The sequence below is a fragment of the Sebastes umbrosus genome, chromosome 20 (genome assembly GCF_015220745.1).
Source record: "Sebastes umbrosus isolate fSebUmb1 chromosome 20, fSebUmb1.pri, whole genome shotgun sequence".
Taxonomy (NCBI): Eukaryota; Metazoa; Chordata; class Actinopteri; order Perciformes; family Sebastidae; genus Sebastes; species Sebastes umbrosus.
This window is the reverse complement of record NC_051288.1, coordinates 9,697,485-9,718,056: the sequence shown is the minus strand read 5'-3', so window position 1 is coordinate 9,718,056 and position 20,572 is coordinate 9,697,485. Positions and strand designations below refer to the sequence as shown.

General features: G+C 41.4%; 2 protein-coding genes across 2 annotated transcripts; both read left to right on the top strand.

Annotated features, from left to right (window-relative positions):
• The first annotated feature begins 7,301 nt into the window (after positions 1 to 7,301).
• On the top strand, positions 7,302 to 9,731 carry LOC119479833 (NADPH oxidase organizer 1-like). Its single transcript, XM_037755801.1, has 8 exons — positions 7,302 to 7,450; positions 7,555 to 7,635; positions 7,725 to 7,797; positions 7,897 to 8,080; positions 8,173 to 8,381; positions 8,493 to 8,600; positions 8,753 to 8,870; positions 9,047 to 9,731. The coding sequence occupies exons 1-8, from the start codon at positions 7,376 to 7,378 to the stop codon at positions 9,729 to 9,731; spliced, it is 1,533 nt and encodes a 510-aa protein (XP_037611729.1). The 5' UTR covers positions 7,302 to 7,375.
• A 7,250-nt stretch (positions 9,732 to 16,981) lies between these two features.
• Positions 16,982 to 20,090, top strand: LOC119479694 (NADPH oxidase organizer 1-like). The gene is made up of 8 exons (XM_037755588.1): positions 16,982 to 17,120; positions 17,226 to 17,306; positions 17,395 to 17,467; positions 17,567 to 17,750; positions 17,842 to 18,050; positions 18,162 to 18,269; positions 18,421 to 18,538; positions 18,752 to 20,090. The coding sequence occupies exons 1-8, from the start codon at positions 17,046 to 17,048 to the stop codon at positions 19,443 to 19,445; spliced, it is 1,542 nt and encodes a 513-aa protein (XP_037611516.1). The 5' UTR covers positions 16,982 to 17,045; the 3' UTR covers positions 19,446 to 20,090.
• Positions 20,091 to 20,572: the final 482 nt, after the last annotated feature.

Below are 20,572 nucleotides of genomic sequence, written 5' to 3'. Positions count from 1 at the left end.
CACTTTGTTTCAGTTGTAAATTGTGCATGCTATTTTGGCTAAGATATGAGTATAATGTGTTGCAATAATGAAGACAAAACTGGGGAATTTAATAGTGTTAAAGCATCCTTGAAGAGGGAATGATCTTATTTTTGAAATATTCCTAAGCTACAGAAAGCTTGATTTTACATTCTTACACTTGTCTGCTGAAAGTCAGGTCTGAGTTAAAAAAGCATGTCCAAATGTATAGTTCAATTAGGAGTAGGGGTGTAAGAAAATATCGAAAATATTGAGCAAAACACTATTAAAACACTATTGATTTAAATTAATAGTTTATATGCAAAGATTAACTCAGTCAATACTTAATTTCATTTGCAAAGATATGCGCCCTCTCAGTGTATGTGCCCTCTCAAAGTAGTGCTACAGATGTTGGATGTTACAGGGACTGTGATAAATGCAAATGCAGATCCCACTGTTCTGATTGCATAAAAACGTAACTTTTTTTTCAGATTGTATGCATAAGGTGGCGTGTTCATTATACGCTGAGTTTTCCTAAAATGATATTTAAAAACTTGTAATGTATCGCCTTGCTTATAGTTTGACAATATATCGAATTGTAAACCCTTTATCATGATATGTATCGTATCGCCAGATTCTTGCCAGAAGCTGGCGATACGATACATATCATGATAAAGGGGTTACGGTTCGATATATTGTTATGATGGACTCTTCAGGTTTTGCCGGGTTCCATATGGACTGTGCTCAGCCTCAAGTGCGCTCTCCAAGATGATGTCCCTGGTGCTGAAAGACCTCAAGGGGGTCCAGAACAATGGATGATGTCAAAGTCTATGGCATAGACAGGGAGGCCCATGACCGCAATCTGCAGGCGGTGCTAGCTAAGTTAAAGAACCCTGGCCTGCAGCTCAACAATGAAAAATGCCACTTCAACCAAACCAGCCTACGGTTCCTTGGGCACACCATCACAGCCCAAGGTTTGCTGCCGGACAAGGATCACCTCAGGGCTATTACGGAAGCCCCAGCGCCTAGCGACGCCACCACACTACGCTCGTTCTGGGGGCTCACAGCGTGGTATGCAAAGTTTGTGCAAAGCTACACGTCTCTGGTGGAGCCTATGCGAGAATGCCTGTGTGATGACACATTTCAGTGGACTGCAGCAGTGCAGTAAAGCTTTGACACTGTCAAGACTCGCATCGTGAACAGCTCAGCCCTGTCTGTCTTTGACCCAAGCCTTCCTACCATTGTGTCTACAGACGCGTCAGACTATGGTCTGGGGGCCATACTGACACAAATGCACTCTGATACAACGGAGCGCACAGTTGCTTTTGCTTCACGTTCAACTACCCCTGCAGAATGGAAGTACTCCATTGTGGAGAAGGAGGCAATAGCCTGTGTGTGGGCAGTGGAAAAGTGTAGGAATTTCCTACGGGGGACAAGATTCACACTGCGTACGGACCACCAGGCCCTGACCACATTGTTAGCCACAAAAGGCCTTGGACGCGCAGGAATGCGTATTGCATGGTGGTCAGCCAGACTCTTGTGTTTCACATATGACATGGTGTATCGGGCTGGTGCACAAAATTATGATGCTGACTGTATCTCCCGTTTGCCCCTCCCATCAGAAGAGAATGCAGAGCCAGTGTTAGAGCTTGAACTTGTAGCTCTGTTGGACACAGAACTGAGAGCTCTCTCAGTGAAGGACTTCGCTGTGGCATGTGTGGCATGCCCGGAGCTCACTGCCCTGAGAGCACAGGTAAAAAAGGGGTGGCCTAAAAAAGCAAAGCTCCTACCTGCAGTGCTCCAACCCTACTTTGCTACCAGAGATGAACTGTCAGTCCAAGATGTGACAATATTCAGGGGCCCACATTGACTGCTTGTTCCTGTGGCCCTAACGGAGCAGCTTGTGGACTTGGAACATGAAATACCAGGGTGTCGTCTGCACCAAGCAGAGGCTGCGAGACTTATAGTGGTGGCCGGGCATGGACATGTGTGTGCAGGAGAGCATTAGTGCATGTGCGACGTGTCAGATGAATTATAAAAATGCCAAGACGCATGCTGCCCACTCCAGCCATTCCACTGCCTGATGGTCCGTGGCAGAAAGTGGGAATCGACATCGTCGGACCATTCGAGTTAGCGACTTGGGACTGCTGCTATGCAGTGACGCTAATAGACTATTACACAAAGTGGCCAGAGGTTGCTTTTACTCCCTCCATCATGACCACAGTGATCATCACCTTCCTGTCTGCAGTGTTTGCCTGGTTTGGCGACCCTACAGAGCTCATTGGTGATAATGGGACACAGTTTACTTCAAGCGAGTTTGCAGACTTCCTTGCAGTGAGAGACATCAAACACAGGAAAATGTCTTTGTATTATCCACAAGCAAACGGAGCCATAGAACGCTGGAACCGCGTTCTCAAAGAGACACTTCTCAATGCTGAGCAGGAGAGAACACCATGGAAACCATTCTTACAGGACTTCCTGCTCACATACCATGCAACTCCGCACAGTACTACAGGAGCGTCACCATATAAACTCATGTTCAACAGGAAAATGCGCACAAAGGTGGACATTGGCCCACCAAGCAAATCCACCCCACTGCCGGAGAAGCAGCTGCGCAATCATGTCATTTCCAAACAAAACGCATCGAAAGCCTACACAGATGTGAGGAGAGGTGCACAAGTGCCAAGGATCAAAGCGGGAAGCCAAGTCAGAGTGAAGAAACCTTTCCATGTTAAGAAAGGACTATCAAAGTATCATGGACCTGCCAAAGTGATACGGAAAGCTGGTACAAATGCTTATGTGCTGGAGGGTGGACATACATGGAACGCTATTCACCTCTCTCTGGTCTCAGAAACGGCAACGGACACCATTACCCACCCTGCTCCAGTCCCTGAGCCGGGGCCTGCACAGCCGCAGGATGGTGACATGCACAGACCAGCTAGGGTCAGAAAGAAGCCTGACTGGCTTAACGATTATGAACATTAATCGTTCTCTCATGGCCTTTGGGGGGGAAATATTGAAGAGCGAATGACAATGACATTGATATATACAGTATATTAAAAAAAAAAATGTTTTGTGAGATAAGGAAGTCATTTAAGTTTGCATTATTTTACAGCGAGGTCTTAAGTGACTATGTATTTACTTTTATTTTATCGGGTAAGCTTCCTAAACTATGGGGGAAATACAGTATGTTTTGTATTCAGTTACTGTTTACCCACTAGAGGTCGCTGTAGACTACATTACCTTGTACTACATGTTTTGAAAAAGAGAATTGAAAGAAGAAGAGAAGCAGTAAAGTTGAGAGTTAAGTTCATGCTAGTGTTTCGCTCTCTTTCTTTGTTTGGATTACTTGGGCTACAACAGATATCCGCAGACTAATTGCACATGACTCCTCCGACAGGTCTGGACCACTCGTAAATTGTGTTCTTACCTAAGAGAAAATTCCAAATATGAGAAAATTGTGATTGCGGCAAGTCACGTCAAGTCAATCACTCGTACAAACCACTTATAAATAAATATGTTCATACGAGTAGTTCTTGCATGAGGCCCATATTGAAGATTATGTATGCATAAATGTTAGAGCAGGAAGTCGAAGTGTGAAAACATTTTGACCTAGTATCATTTTGATACATTTACTGCACTCAACCACGCTTGCATTTGTAGACGTGACCTTTACACACGCGCACACACACAGTTGTACAAAAACTGTGACACAGGTACATGTAGTTCAGGTAAGTTCAGGTGAAGCCTGACTAACTAAACAGCAAACATGATTTACTGCTGAGATCAAAGCTGCAGGGAATTTTCATGTTGCGCCATCATCAGCTCAAAATTTCAATGAACCCCATACTTTGTTTTATGATCAAATACTGGCAAATATTTAAAATATTTAAGAATTTCATCGATCTTAAGGCATTTCAGGATTTAGTCATTTAGTCATGCAGACTCGCACAAACACATTCATCAAATGCAGAATTCACAAAATAGTTGGATGGAAACAGTGACATCAGAGGGATTTTTGAGATTTCAAAAGTCAACCAAGGAATCTCAGCTGAAAGGTGAACCGTATCCCTGTTCAAATTCTTTAACAATAGAACAATCAAAGCATTACCCAATGTCCCTTGAAACCTTGGTCATGATTCATCAGTAAACACAATGCATGTAAACGTCATTAGATTACATTTGACAAAGATTAAATATGTAAATGTGTGATTCAGCTTTAAGTAGGACACTGTTCTGGGCTTTCCCTGCTTTCATCAGTGACACGTAGTGAGCTAATCCACCTGCTTCCAAATAAAGGGACTGATTTAGTGCTTATCTGTATGTGTAGAAGTGCTATCTGCTGTATCTGTAGAAGTGATATATTACCTATTGTTCCTGTCACAAACTCTGTGACATGAAACTGAATTTTTCAATATATCACTACAGTATTACATTTTGACATTACTGAAGATTTAGTCAGACTAGCTGATGCAACTACATAATTTTATTATATTCTGTTTGCTCAATAAAATGTGGCAATTTAAAAAAAAAAAATATGACAATAAATGTGACTTTTACCATCATTCATTTGCCATGCCGTAAAAGGAAATAGACCCGGGGCAAGACCAAGAATCACGGCAACTCCTCTGTCTACTTAAGAAGAGACACGTAGACAGGATTTATTGTGTTTACAGAGAAAGACAAGGAAGCATGAGCTGAATAACTGGACAGGCGCGTGCTGCGGATTAGAAGAGACACCCTCTGGTGTGTGTGTGTGTGTGTGTGTGCGTGCGTGTGTGTGTGTGTCTGTGTGTGTGTGTGTGTGTGTGTCATACAGTAACCGGGAACCTTAAGGAAGTGGCACGAGATGAACTTTTAGTCAATCAGTAATCAGTTACAAACAGATCACACTGTGCACTGCCATCAATATTACAGAAATCCCCTTTAATATCATTAACCAGTAACATTTCACTGTTTATATTTGGGGCAAAGCTATTTTTTTATGGGAAACAATATCTGAGGGGAAGTAAAGCACATGATGTTCATATGCTCAGGAAAGGAAAATATTTCTATAGAAAGTATACAATTCCTTTCCAATTCCATTATGTACAACACAGTTATGACCTGTAATAGTCCCCTCACTGTACTGTATGTCTATGTTCTTTCATGTATTGCATCTATTTGCTGTGGAACCAATCGCCTGTTAGGAAACAGTTTCAATTTAATACTGATGCCTCTATGTGACCTACATAAGTTATTCTCATATAATAGAATAATATTTTTATATAGATATTTAAAAATGAAATACTGACATCATGATAATAATACACACATGATAATATTGTGTAAATAATCCAGTAACTCTTAAATCACGCTGTTTTACTGTTATGGTTACAGACTGTCTCTCCACCTCTTTACACTCGTATTGAGTGTAATTTGTTAGCCAAAAAAGAGGCAAAATGCACAGTAAACAAAGTTAAAGATGAATTTGACTGATAGCGTTATCATTTTTTCAAGGCCACCGTAGTTCTCCAACATGCTTGTAAAACTGTGGTAATGTGAGCCACAGAGATCAAAACCGTGGTACCGCCAGCCGCCGTCTGACATCCTTGGTTCCTAAAGTAGTGTTATTATGGTAAGGATGGCCGCTGAGCGAGGTGAATGGCGTTACCATGGTTTTGCAATCGGCGGCTCACGTTACCGCAGTCTTTGAAAAGGATCAGAGAGCGGAGGGGTACTCAGTTGGTTGCAATCTGCAACCACACCACTACATGCCACCAAATCCTACACACTGTCTGCTGTACAAAGCCAGTTACAGGAAGATAGGAGGAAGAAGAAAGCATGATTTCACTTCCAAGACTGACAGATTTATGTACATACCAGAACATTTGGAGGTGTTTTTTCTGCCTCCTGGAGTACACGATGTACAATTAAGCACCGCCGAAATCGAAACTCATGAATGAAATATGTGAAGGCATGCAGTTAGATTGGCCTCATTGGCTCTTTCTACACTGACCTGATGTGTTAATCGCAGGCTCTGACATGCCTGTATACCTATCACAGTGATAATATACTGTACATGCATGCTTTCTTTACATACAGTACATTGTCAGTTCTTTCAAACTAATAAACTACAGGCCCAGCAATAAGCATTTATGTTATAAAAATTATACAAGGTGTTATACATATTATAGTATGTAAGATGATACTGTAGTTGGTTTAAAGGATAGATTCACATTATTCAAGTATTTGTTATAACAATACTGACATGCCAATAAGTACACTAAAAGGGTTATTTGCCGCTGTGATTGTTCCTCCTATCTACAGGTATATGCAGGTGTTGCAAAGTGTACAATCCTTGTTCTGTGAAAAATGCATTCTAAAGTTCAACTAAAGATAATGTGATAATTCAGCAGTCGAAGTTAGAAAACTCAATTCGATATCTTCCAAAGTCTTAGTAGGAAAAGAACATTTTTTCCCCCATCACTTACCTTCGAAAATGCTTTATGAAGGAATTTCATTGTGGACAGAATGAACATGATAATACTTTTAAGGTACATAACGGCATGTGATGCTGGATTAAGATGGACTTAAACAAAACTATGAACATATCCTTTAAGGATAATCATGTTGTTTGCAGGCACATCAATGCTGTAGAAGTCCCTGCTAAATGATGAACAGGTGCTGCCCTCTAATGTTTGCCTGAAGAGTCTATATGGTGTAAGATCAGAGCACATGTTCAACAGTTTAATGTCTCGCAAATGTATCTTTATTTTTGCATCCCACTATACAGCCTGAAGGAGAAGACGTGCACAGAGTTGTCCTTTTCAAAAAAATGTTTTATTCAAACTACTCATTGATGAAATCAGACATAATAATTAATAATACCTTGGTCATGGTGCAGCTTAGTTTTGTTATATTTTCAGAAGTCGTAGGACCATACTACACATACTATACTAAGGCTGAAGCTGATTATTAGCCTATATTACCGTAATTGCCTTAAGGGGTGAAAATGGGAGAAATGTAGCATATTTTCAACTGATGTAATATAATGATTAACAAATATAACACAAAATAATCTTACTTATTTATTGGCTACATTACAAGTCATCCATTGCTATTGGTTGACCTTTCATGACCGGTGCCTTTTTCCAGCTCTACTACATTCTCCTCCATGATCTCTGACTGTGATGTCATTTTTTCTGCATTAAAATGTTGCTACACCTGTCTGACCAGCCTTTTCTCCAGCCCTAAAGGTGTTTTTTCACTCCGCCTCCGTTATGTGAAGGGTTTATAAACCGCAGCAGACTCTCAGAGCAGCAGAGGAGCAGAGGCTGGACTGAAGGTCAAAAAAGCAGCTATTCATCCTGAGAGCTGAGGCACAAACGAGCACACGATGGCCGGTGAACAACGCTTTGTAATTAGTGCCCGCATTATCGGAGACGTGCACAGGGACACACCAAAACTCAAGGTGAGTTAAGAACTCAGACGCTATTTATTTGAGGTGTTAAATATCTTTGCTGTATTTATGTGAAAGCTTCTTGTAGCTCATCCTTTATTTTTCTCTCTCCACAGATGTTCATGATATCAGTGTTATGGTCTGACGAGGCTGAAGTTATCGTCTACAGATCCTTCAAGGATTTCAAGAAATTCCATGTAAGTCCCAAAACAAAACCTCTCACTTAGTGTATTCAGTGTGCTGTTTATATTATAGAAATAATAATCAATATGTTTTTTCTCAACAGAGGCAGCTGAAAAACAGAATCCCTCACATGAGCCCTTTCAGTAAAAATGACAGAGTGATCCCCAAATTTAGAGGTAAAATTATTTCAACTGTGTTACAAGATGTATTTAAATGGTCTCTCTTCTCAGCAAATCTAGTATTAATCCTGAAACAATTTCCTCTCTTCTCTACAGGGGAAAGCAGGAGGAGCAGCCTCCAGCAGAAAGGATCCAAGCAATCCATCCAGCGCATGAAGTTCCTGGAGAGCTACTGTGACAAACTGTTGAAATGCGACCAAACTGTGACTCAGAGCTCAGAGGTCACACAGTTTTTCATGCCCAAAGACCATGACCTGCAGCCAGACTTCACCAAGAACAGGTAGGTTGTTTTTGTCAGTGTGTTAGTTCAAATTATGTGAGAGGTTGATAGAAGTTATTGATTATTAAATGACTGACTTCTCTCTCATACAGCATCATGATCATGCTGTCTGATGATCTGCCTGATGGCTCAGGTGGAGGAGAGGGGGATGTGACTCGCCAGCATGCGGGCAGCGTCACTCACCCATTTGTCACCCAAACTTACCGCTGCGTGGCTGCTTACGAGACAAAGGATACCAAGAATCGTCCATTTAAGGTCGCTGTGGACGAGAAGCTGGATGTCCTGATCAAAGACCCTGCAGGTCAGTGCTTTACCTTTCAGTACTTTACAGTTGCTTACTGAAAATCAGCAAACACCTTGAGCTTCACACCAATTTCTGTTATACTGACAGTACGTTATATTACCTCTCCAGGTTGGTGGTTGGTGGAGAGCGAGGATAAGGTTTTGGCTTGGTTTCCTGCTCCCTACCTGGAGTTGTGGGAAGGAGAGGACGATGATGACGCTGAATTCCAGCTTGCAGGTGTGTGTTACTTGTAGCCCTTTATCCAAAAATATGTGCACTCTGTTTTTATAAAGACAACCTGTGTGTTCGTCCTTATTTTGCCACATGTCTCAAGAAATATTTGATCTGTACAGCAGTTGCTGACCTTGTTGTCTTTTTGTGACATTTAGGTGCCCTGTACTGTGCCGTGAGAAGTTATTTGACTAAGAAGGAAGACGAGGTGTCTGTGCCCATTGGCTCTATAGTGGAGGTGCTGAGGAAGTCTGACAACGGCTGGTGGCTCATAAGGTATCCCAATCTTATCTGTCTGCACTGCAAACAATAGAGAATAATCATGTCATCACATGCAAACACATCACAAATGTACAAATAAATTCCAAAACTTATTCTAGGGTTTTACCATACTTTGCAATTGTTGAACAAAGTTGTAATAAATACCCTATTCCTTGCAATCCTTTCTACAGATTCAATGGCAAGTTAGGTTACATCCCCTCCATGAACCTGCAACCATACAACAACCCACGAGCAGGCCTTTACAGCCTGCAGAGAAAGCTGCACAGCTCCACTCTGAACCTTGCAACCAGCAGGGAACCTCAGGCTTCTCGTCCATCCAGCATCAACAAAGAAAACAGCCCACAACAGGGTTCTGCAGGTCAGTCCAGAGGAGAATCCAGTGTGCCCGGGCGTCTCCACAAGGCCCGATCTCTGGATGTTCTTTCTGAGACCTGGTCGCAAACACAGATGGAGAGGGACGCCTCAACTACAGACGGCCGTCCTCGCAGCATAAGCAACACAAACGAATCAAGCGACACAAGCACTGAGATCAGCTTCTCCTCAAGCAGCGAATCGTCCCCAAGTTTAAGAGAGGAAGAGCAGCGCGAGAGCCACAAGGGCAGTCCTGCAGCCTCACCCCAGTCTAGTGTCAGCCCCGATCTCAGCCTCTCTGACCGCCCCGGCTCCAACACTAGCTCTGACAGCTCTGGATCTGTCAGCTCCAAAGGCAGCGAGACGGCCTCAATGGCTCCCAGGGTTCCACCCAGACCCAAAACCGAGGAGATCCTGACCCGCTGCACCACCATGACCCGCAAGGCAGCCCTGGCCACCAAGACCCGGCTTCAGATTCAGCCAGAGTCCATCCACAGCCGCTAGAGAATCACAAGCCTTTAATTCATGAAGTATTCATGTAACATATTTAAACTGTTCAATCCCACAGGGTTAGTCAAATGTGTTTTGTGCATCATTGTTCGTATCTCTGTTTTAAGTTCTTGTCACACCAAAGATTGAAGAGATAGCAACCCAGACAATGCTGAATACTATAAGATACCATAATAATAATAATGTAGCTTCAGTGAAGCATTAGAAGGTGCAGGTTCAAGAAAATGTATGTGACATTGTCATACGGTCGTAAACAAATATTTTATCTAGCATTGAAGCCACTTAAGGGTAATTTAAGTGGATGTAACAGCATCAAAGAACACCTCAATGGAAAGATAGAAAGTTGGTGTGAAGGCTTTTTGATTGACTGACAAATGAATCCATTGAAATGTGACGGGCGTGGTAAACAAGCTGTCAGCACTGTCTGCCGACAGCTTGTTGAAAGGAGTGCCAGTTTCTTGTGAGAACTTATTTAATTCTTATTTAATTATTACCTTGCATTTCTGTTTTGTTGCTTATTGTATGGATATTTATATTGTTGTCCCTTTATGTACAGTACAGTATGTGCTGCGTTATAACCTGTTCACAATGCAGCATCATAATGTGTAATGTGTGTGTGTTTAACATAAACATGTCAATAAAATCTAATTTACAACAAAGTACCAAGATGTGCCTCTTTAATGGATATAGAAGAGAAGAGTTGTTATGTATTTGGGTAACCATAACTTTTCAGATATCTCAAAATTAAATGTTTTTTTAAAAATATCTGAAGGCATTCTGCTGCAAAACAGCTACAGGTGATGCATTGTACATTTCTGGCCACAATTTGCATAATGGTGATGATTTTTTTCCTATTCATGGGGATAAATAGCCATAAAATCACACAAGAATGCATACAATGATAAAATACACTAACATGAAAATAAGCACCTAATAAAAGCTTTTAAAAAAGTAGGTTTTCAAAATACATTCAAACGCAGATACAGAGCTAAATAACCTGAGATCTGAGAAGTTAAATATAAAAAAATTAAATCAATTCTTAAAGTAACTGCACCGATGGAGGACAGCTAAAATAGGACTAATATGTCTATATTTATATAAATACTGTATATATCCATATTTCCTGGATCCGGTTCAAAGCTGTGGAGACGCATTTTGTACCAGTTGTAAATAGTGCATGCTGTTTTGGCTAAGACATTAGTATAATGTGTTGCAAGGAGAACAACATGTACAGTAATTCAGGTACGTTCAGGTGAAGAAACAAAACCACGAACATGACTTGCTGCTGAGATCAAAGCTGCAGGGAATTCATTATGGTTGCAATGATATTATAGTTCATTATCATGCTATTTTTTAAAAGGGCTGTCATTAAGAGCAACTCCTGTATGCCAAGTCCAATACACTTTAGAGAGCAGATCACATGTAGATTGAACCCACTGCAGTAGAGTTGATTCAATCTACATTACATTAAACACATTAAACCAATTAGAGTGTCATCTTCCATTCCCTTTAAAAGCCAGGAGTGCCTGCACATTGGCGCATTGCTATTTAAAAGGTGGATTCGGTAAACTGGTGAAGCAAGCCGTTTTCTGAAACCGATCCCCTCGTGCACAAAGTGAAAGTGCGCAAGCAGACATACTGTATGTGGTCCTTGGTCGGTGGACCTGCGACATCTCCCAATCCTTTGTCCCATCAACAACTCCATTTGACTGCATATGAGCAAATGCACTGATAACCTATTTAACCGGAGCAGGCATAAACATATATTGATAAATAACGAAAACTGTATTACTTTCCGATGCAACCCACGGGGGGCTCGAACCAGCTACGCAGAATCCAGACTTTAGACCAGGTTTTTTTTTGTCAATCGCGCGATTGCATTCTTCTGCCTCAAGATAGCAATGCGCCAACAAAGAGCCAGATGGTTGCAAGTGTATTTGCTACTTACACAACATGGCCGCTGAACATGAAAATGTCAACTGCGTCGGTCTGAAACTAGCAATGACAGTTGTGCGATGCTCTTTTCCCCTATGTGCCGAGGGTATAAAATTAATCTTTTTATATTCTGTTTGTTCAATAAAATGTGGCAATTTAAAAAAGAAACGACAATAAATATGACTTTTATGATCATTAATTTGCCATGCAGTAAAAGGAAATAGACCTGGGGTATTTTTCTTACTAAGAATCCCGGTAACTCCTCTGTTTACAGGAGGAGGGACACGTACACAGGATTTATTGTGATTACAGAGAAAGACAATGCAATAAAAGGAAATAAATCTGGGACATTTTTCATGCTAAGAATCAAGGTAACTCCTCTGTTTACTTGAGGAGTGTCAGATAAAGTGGATTTATTGCTGTTACAGAAAAACACAAGGAAGCCTGAGGTGAATAATTAGTCATACACACGGTGCTGATGAGTGACGACATACTTTTACTTTCTGATTGTACAATCACCAAACCAGTTTTATGAATACACACTGTGTCAGTGTTTATACGTGTGTGTGTGCGTGTGTCATACAGTAACGGAAATCTTAAGGAAGTGGCACAAGATGTACTTTAGGTCTGTCAGTAATATTATTCAACGCTGCCCACACTTTAACTGTCATCACTATTATGTGTGACATGATGGAGGACATGACGTCCATAACAGGAAAAGAAAATATCCCCACAGAAAGTATGCAATTCAGGATTCAGATTTCAATTGGCAATAATCCGTTCTCACGTGAAGGTTGGATGGGTGTTAAAGAACTACCATAAAAAAAGTTTCCCCCACAATTACTCTGCCTCAGTTTGGATGAGATTTTACCATTCTGTAAGTTTCTTGTTTTTCCACTCTTAATGGAAAAGCAAAGGGATAAAAAAATATTGGAAAAACAAATCTGAAATAAATACTCCACCATTAAAATCATCGACATATTTGAGAACACATCATTTAGTAGCAGACCAGACTGCTGTGCAAAGGCAGTTACCGGAAGATAGGAGGAAGAAGAAACCATGATTTCACTTCCAAGACTAACAGATTTAGGTACATACCACTCTCCTGGAGTACATGATGTACAATAAAGTACTGCCAACATCAAACACATGAATGAAATATGTGAAGGCATGCAGTTAAATTGACCCAATTGGCTCATGTTCAAAGCTGATCTAAGGTCTTGTCAATGGCAGGCTCTGACATAACTGTATATCTATCACAGTGATAATGTACTGTACATGTATGCTTTCTTTAGATACAGTACATTATCAGTTATTTCAAACTAATAAACTACAAGCCCAAGAATAAGCATTTATAACCAATCGATAACCAATCGGAAAGTCTGCAGCGATCGATCCCCGGCCCCTCCAGTCTACATGTCAAAATGTCCTTGAGCAAGATACTTAACCCCACTCCCGATGGCTGTGTCATTGGTGTGTGAATGAGTATTTAGATTAGATCCTGATGAGCAGGTGGCACCTTGCATGGCAGCCTCTAGAAAGGCACTATATAAATGCAAGTTCCATTTACCATTTACCATCCTCTCAGCCACTGGCACTTTCAGGTAACACTCCAGCTCAGTTTCGAAGCTAGGACTGGACTTCAACTGTGTGGTGAGCTGCTCCAAGAAGTTTTGCATATACTGTAGACTATCTACGAGAGTTGGATGGGGATCGGTCTGAACTCTCTGTCTTTTTGCTGGATCCTCCGCTTCACCAGTCTCTTCTACTGTTTTTGAAATGTCACGTGCAGCTTCTTCTTTCAGCCAATATTTTGCTGTCTCTAGTGTCTCTGCCGAAGCAAAGGCCTTGCCCTTGTAATGGGGATCAAGGACAGTTGCCACCCCCAAAAAAGTCTTCACTTTATCATCACTTTATGATAACATCACCTAACACAAAGTCGTGTTAGGTGACGTCATCATAAAGTGATGATAAAGTGATTTGTGTGAAGATAGGACCCTGCTGTTGCAGCATCCGTTTCAGAACAGATAGCACGTGTGATTATGGAAAACTCTGAGTGGCTCATTTCCAGTGTAACTTCCTCAAGTGGCTCCAGTGTCTCAATCAGGTTTGACATGATATCACACTGTGCAGCAGACTGACAGCTGATATGGCCATGCACGCCGCTGCTCATACATCCTCTGCAGCATGTGTAGTGTTGAGTTCCAGCGAGTGGGAACAGCTTGGATGATGCCATGTGTTGGGAGTGTTTGGCCAGTACGGAGTGGCTAAAGTTACCTGCACAGCTCTTTAATGTGGCAATAATGTCCAGCATAGCTCTCTGACTGGAAAGGCCATCGTCAGTTACAAGCTGTAGAGTGTGAGCAGTACAGCTTAAGTCTGGAAGGTCAGTTAAACTGATACCTTTCACCATGTTGGTTCCAACATCCCTTAAAACAAGAACCACACGGCCTGTGTTGATTTTCCAGGAGTCCAGCATTTCCAAAACTGTCTCTTGAAAGTACTGTGATTGTACTGATCCAGTCATAGTCTTGACATTTAACACAACCCGCTCCAGTCCTTTTGGATAGAATATCCTGTGAGGTTCATCAGTGATAAAGTAGTGCCTGACCAGCAGTCAGTTGGGAAGGCCATGAATGGTGCCTCTTCTGGTGTTATCAGAGTCTTCACCTTTGTCACAACATCAGTATGTTTCACCAAGCATATGCGTACAGTAGAATTTCTCATCCTTCATATTGTAAAGGGGCTCGGCAAGTCTCATAAGCCGCTGAAAACCAGCAACCACTGTGAACGGCTGGTTATCTGTAGCTATCATCTCTATAAATGCCTAGTCCATCTTTTTTGTCCTTGGGTACGAAGCTGTCCATTTTAACTGTTGATCAAAATAGTTGAGGGACTGTGACCTGTGGTTGAGACTTTTTTTGATTGTCAGAAGTTTTTTTTCAAAGTGTCAGAATGGGTCTCTGGATGGCAGTGCTTAATGTGAGTTCACAAGTTGGAGGTATTTTTTGTTTTGGTTGTTGATGATCTCATATTTATAACTTCAAAGTCAAAGTTAGAAAAGTCAATTAGATATCTTCCAAAGTTAGTAAATCTTTTTAGAAAGGGACGAGTTAGCGGAGGGGTACTTAGTTGGTTGCAATCTGCAACCACACCACTACGTGCCACCAAATCCTACACACTGTCCCTTTAAAAGTTAAAAACTTGGGATAGTTGCTATAGCAATACAATCAGAAGCACTGTACTCTTATCTGAGCACACATCATTTAATACCAGACCAGTCTGCTGTACAAAGCCAGTTACAGGAAGATAGGAGGAAGAAGAAAGCTGCCAAGAATGACAGATTTATGTACATACCAGAACATTTGGAGGTGTTTTTTCTGCCTCCTGGAGTACATGATGTACAATTAAGCACCGCCAACATCAAACTCATGAATGAAATATGTGAAGGCATGCAGTTAGATTGGCCTCATTGGCTCTTTCTACACTGACCTGATGTGTTAATCGCAGGCTCTGACATGCCTGTATATCTATCACAGTGATAATGTACTGTACATGCATGCTTTCTTTACATACCGTACATTGTCAGTTCGTTCAAACTAATAAACTACAGGCCCAGCAATAAGCATTTATGTGATAACAATTATACAAGGTATTATACACATTATAGTATGTAAGATGATACTGTAGTTGATTTAAAGGATAGATTCACAATTATTCAAGTATTAACAATACTGACACGCCAATAAGTACATTAAAAGGGTTATTTGTCGCTGTGATTGTTCCTCCTATCTACAGGTCTATGCAGGTGGTGCAAAGTGTACAATCCTTGTTCTGTGAAAAATACGTTCTAAAGTTCAACTAAAGATAATGTGACAATTCAGCAGTCAAAGTTAGAAAAATAAATTAGATATCTTCCAAAGTTAGTAAGTCTTTTTAGTAAGAAAAGAGCATTTTTCTCCCCCATCACTTACCTTGAAAATGCTTTAAGAAGGAATTTCATTGTGGACAGAATGAACATGATAATACTTGTATTATCATGTTCATAAATGTACATAAAGGCATGTGATGCCTCATGAATGTACATAAAGGCATGCGATGCTGGATTGAGATAGACTTAAACAAAACTATGAACATATCCTTTAAGGATGAGAGTGAGATGGTAGGTCTAGTCATGCTGTTTGCATGCACAGCAATGCTGTAGAAGTCCCTGCTAAATGATGAACAGGTGCTGCCCTCTAATGTTTGCTTGAAGAATCTGGTGTAAGATCAGTACATCCCACTACACAGCCTGCACAGACTTGCCCTTTTCATAACATTCTTATTTGAACTACTTTAAAGTTTCTCCAGCATTCATAAATGTTATTGAACATGAGCCAATGAGGTCAATGTAACTGGATGCCTCCACATATTTCATTCGGAAAAACAAGCTCTAAATAACCTGGTATGTACTGTACACACTGTGACTCTGTTAATCTTGAAAGTGAAATCACGCTTTCTTCTTCCTGCTGTATTCCTGTAACTGCCTTTGCACTGCAGTCTGGTCTGCTGCTAAATGATGTGTGCACAAATATTAGTACAGTGCGTGATTGATTGCCTGAAGAGGCTATATGGTGTAAGATCAGAGCACATGTTCAACAGTTTAATGTCTCGCAAACGTATCTTTATTTTTGCATCCCACTATACAGACTGAAGGGGAACACGTGCACAGACTTGCCCTTTTCATGAACTTTTTTTTTAATCAAACTCCTCACCAGGGTTCATCAACATTGGATGAAATCAGACATAATAATTAATAATAACTTGTTCATGGTGCAGCTTAGTTTTGTTATATAATCAGAAGTCGTAGGACCATACTATACTAAGGTTGAAGCTGATTATTAGCCTATATAACCGTAACTATCTATAGGGGCGGATATGGTGGAAATGTAGCATATTTTCAACGGACGTAATACATCCATCCATCCATTATCTGTAACACTAATCCGATTCAGGATCGCGAGGGGGCTGGAGCCGATCCGAGCTGACAATGGGCGAAGTGCGTGGTACACCCTTGACAGGTCGCCAGCCTATCACAGGGCTGACACGTAGAGACATGACAGTCATGACAGGTGCCTTTTTCCAGCTCTACTACATTCTCCTCCATGATCTCTGACTGTCATATATTTTTTTCCTGGCATAAGATGTTGCTACACCTGTCTGACAAGCGTTTTCTCCAGCCCTAAAGGTTTTTTTTATCTCGACTCCGCCTCCGTTATGTGAAGGGTTTATAAACCTGCAGCAGACTCTCAGAGCAGCAGAGGAGCAGAGGCTGGACTGAAGGTCAATAGAGCAGCTATTCATCCTGAGAGCTGAGGCACAAACGAGCACACAATGGTCGGTGAACAACGCTTTGTAATCAGTGCCCGCATTATCGGAGACGTGCACAGGGACACACCAAAACTCAAGGTGAGTTAAGAACTCAGACTGCTATTTATTTGAGGTGTTAAATATCTTTGCTGTATTTATGTGAAAGCTTCTGGTAGCTGATCCTTTATTTTTCTCTCTCCACAGATGTTCATGATATCAGTGTCATGGTCTGACGAGGCTGAAGTTATCGTCTATAGGTCCTTCAAGGATTTCATGAAATTCCATGTAAGTCCCAAAAAAAACCTCTCACTTAGTGTATTCAGTGTGCTGTTTATATTATGGGAATAATAATCGATATTTTTTTTCTCAACAGAGGCAGCTGAAAAACAGATTCCCTCGCATGAACCCTTTCAGGAAAAATGACAGAGTGATCCCCAAATTTAGAGGTAAAATTATTTCAACTGTGTTACAAGTTGTATTTAAATGGTCTCTCTTCTCAGCAAATCTAGTATTAATCCTGAAACAATTTCCTCTCCTCTCAACAGGGGAAACCAGGAGGGGCAGCCTCCAGCAGAAAGGATCCAAGCAATCCATCCAACGCATGAAGTTCCTGGAGAGCTACTGTGACAAACTGTTGAAGTGCGACCAAATTGTGACTCAGAGCTCAGAGGTCACACAGTTCTTCATGCCCAAAGACCATGACCTGCAGCCAGACTTCACCAAGAACAGGTAGGTTGTCTTGTCAGTGTGTTAGTTCAAATTATGTGAGAGGTTGATAGAAGTTCTTGATTATTAAATGACTGACTTCTCTCTCATACAGCATCATGATCATGCTGTCTGATGATCTGCCTGATGGCTCAGGTGGAGGAGGGGGGGATGTGACTCGCCAGCATGTGGGCAGCGTCACTCACCCGTTTGTCACCCAAACTTACCGCTGCGTGGCTGCTTACGAGACAAAGGATACCAAGAATCGTCCGTTTAAGGTCGCTGTGGATGAGAAGCTGGATGTCCTGATTAAAGACCCTGCAGGTCAGTGCTTTACCGTTCAGTACTTTGCAATTGCTTAGTGAAAATCAGCAAAAATCTTGAGCTTCATACTCATTTCTGTTATGCTGACAGTACGTTATATTACCTCTCCAGGTTGGTGGCTGGTGGAGAGCGAGGATAAGGTTTTGGCTTGGTTTCCTGCTCCCTACCTGGAGTTGTGGGAAGGAGAGGACGATGATGACGCTGAATTCCAGCTTGCAGGTGTGTGTTACTTGTAGCCCTTCATCAAAAAATATGTGCACTCTGTTTTTATAAAGACAACCTGTGTATTCATCCTTATTTTGCCACATGTCTCAAAATTTTTTTATCTGTACAGCAGTTGCTGAGCTTCTTGTCTATTTGTGACATTTAGGTGCCCTGTACTGTGCCGTGAGAAGTTATTCGACTAAGAAGGAAGACGAGGTGTCTGTGCCCATTGGCTCTATAGTGGAGGTGCTGAGGAAGTCTGACAACGGCTGGTGGCTCATAAGGTATCCCAATCTTATCTGTCTGCACTGCAAACAATAGAGAATAGGAATAAGGAGCACAATAAAAGAGGCTGTGGTGAAGCGTTCATGTCATCACATGCAAACACATCACAAATGTACAAATACATTCCTAAACTTATTCTAGGGTTTTACCATACTTTGCAATTGTTGAACAAAGTTGTAATAAATACCCTATTCCTTGCAATCCTTTTTCAGATTCAATGGCAAGTTAGGTTACATCCCCTCCATGAACCTGCAACCATACAACAACCCACGAGCAGGCCTTTACAGCCTGCAGAGAAAGCTGCACAGCTCCACTCTGAACCTGGCAACCAGCAGGGAACCTCAGGCTTCTCGTCCATCCAGCATCAACAAAGAAAACAGCCCACAACAGGGTTCTGCAGGTCAGTCCAGAGGAGAATCCAGTGTGCCCGGGCGTCTCCACGAGGCCCGATCTCTGGATGTTCTTTCTGAGACCTGGTCGCAAACACAGATGGAGAGGGACGCCTCAACTACAGACGGCCGTGCACGCAGCATAAGCAACACAAGTGAATCAACCAACGCAAGCACCGAGATCAGCTTCTCCAGCCTCTCCTCAAGCAGCGAATCGTCCCCAAGTTTAAGAGAGGAAGAGCAGCGCGAGAGCCACACAGGCAGTCCTGCAGCCTCACCCCAGCCTAGTGTCAGCCCCAATCTCAGCCTCTCCGACCGCCGCGGCTCCAACACTAGCTCTGACAGCTCTGGATCTGTCAGCTCCAAAGGCAGCGAGACAGCCTCAATGGCTCCCAGGGTTCCACCCAGACCCAAAACTGAAGAGATCCTGACCCGCTGCACTACCATGACCCGCAAGGCAGCCCTGGCCACCAAGACCCGGCTTCAGATTCAGCCAGAGTCCATCCACAGCCGCTAGGGAATCACAAGCCTTTAATTTGTGTAATGTAACATATTTAAACTGTTCAATCCCACAGGGTTAGTCCAATGTGTTTTGTGCATCATTGTTCGTATCTCTATTTTAAATTCTTGTCACAGCGAAAATTGAAGAGATAGTAACCCAGACAATGCTGAATACTATAAGATACCATAATAATAATAATAATGTAGCTTCAGTGAAGCATCAGAAGGAGCAGGTACAAGAAAATGTATGTGATATTGTCATACTGTCGTAAACAAATATTTGATCTGGCTTTGAAGCCACTTAAGGGTAATTTAAGTGGATGTAACAGCATCAAAGAACACCTCAATGGAAAGACAGAAAGTTGGTGTGAAGGCTTTTTGATTGACTGACAAATGAATCCATTGAAATGTGACGGGCGTGGTAAACAAGCTGTCAGCACTGTCTGCCGACAGCTTGTTGAAAGGAGTGCCAGTTTCTTGTGAGAACTTATTTAATTCTTATTTAATTATTACCTTGCATTTCTGTTTTGTTGCTTATTGTATGGATATTTATATTGTTGTCCCTTTATGTACAGTACAGTATGTGCTGCATTATAACCTGTTCACAATGCAGCATCATAATGTGTAATGTGTGTGTGTTTAACATAAACATGTCAATAAAATCTAATTTACAACAAAGTACCAAGATGTGCCTGTTTAATGGATATAGAAGAGAAGAGTTGTTATGTATTTAGGTAACCATAACTTTTCAGATATCTCAAAATTAAATGTTTTTTTAAAAATATCTGAAGGCATTCTGCTGCAAAACAGCTACCGGTACATCTCTGGCCACATTTTGCATTATGGTGATGATTTTTCCTATACATGGAGTTAAATAGCCAAAAGTAACAATAATAATAACAATAACAATCTTTATTCATATTGTGTCTTTCTTAACAAGGTTTCAAGGTGCTGCACAAATAAATGCAACAGACATTAAAACCAACTGTCAAGTAATAACACAACACAAGTATGTCTGAATCAAACTTCAGATAACAGTAGCAGCACTAAAATCACACAAGAATGCATACAATGATAAAATACACTAACATGAAAATAAGCACCTAATAAAAGCTTTTAAAAAAGTAGGTTTTCAAAATACAT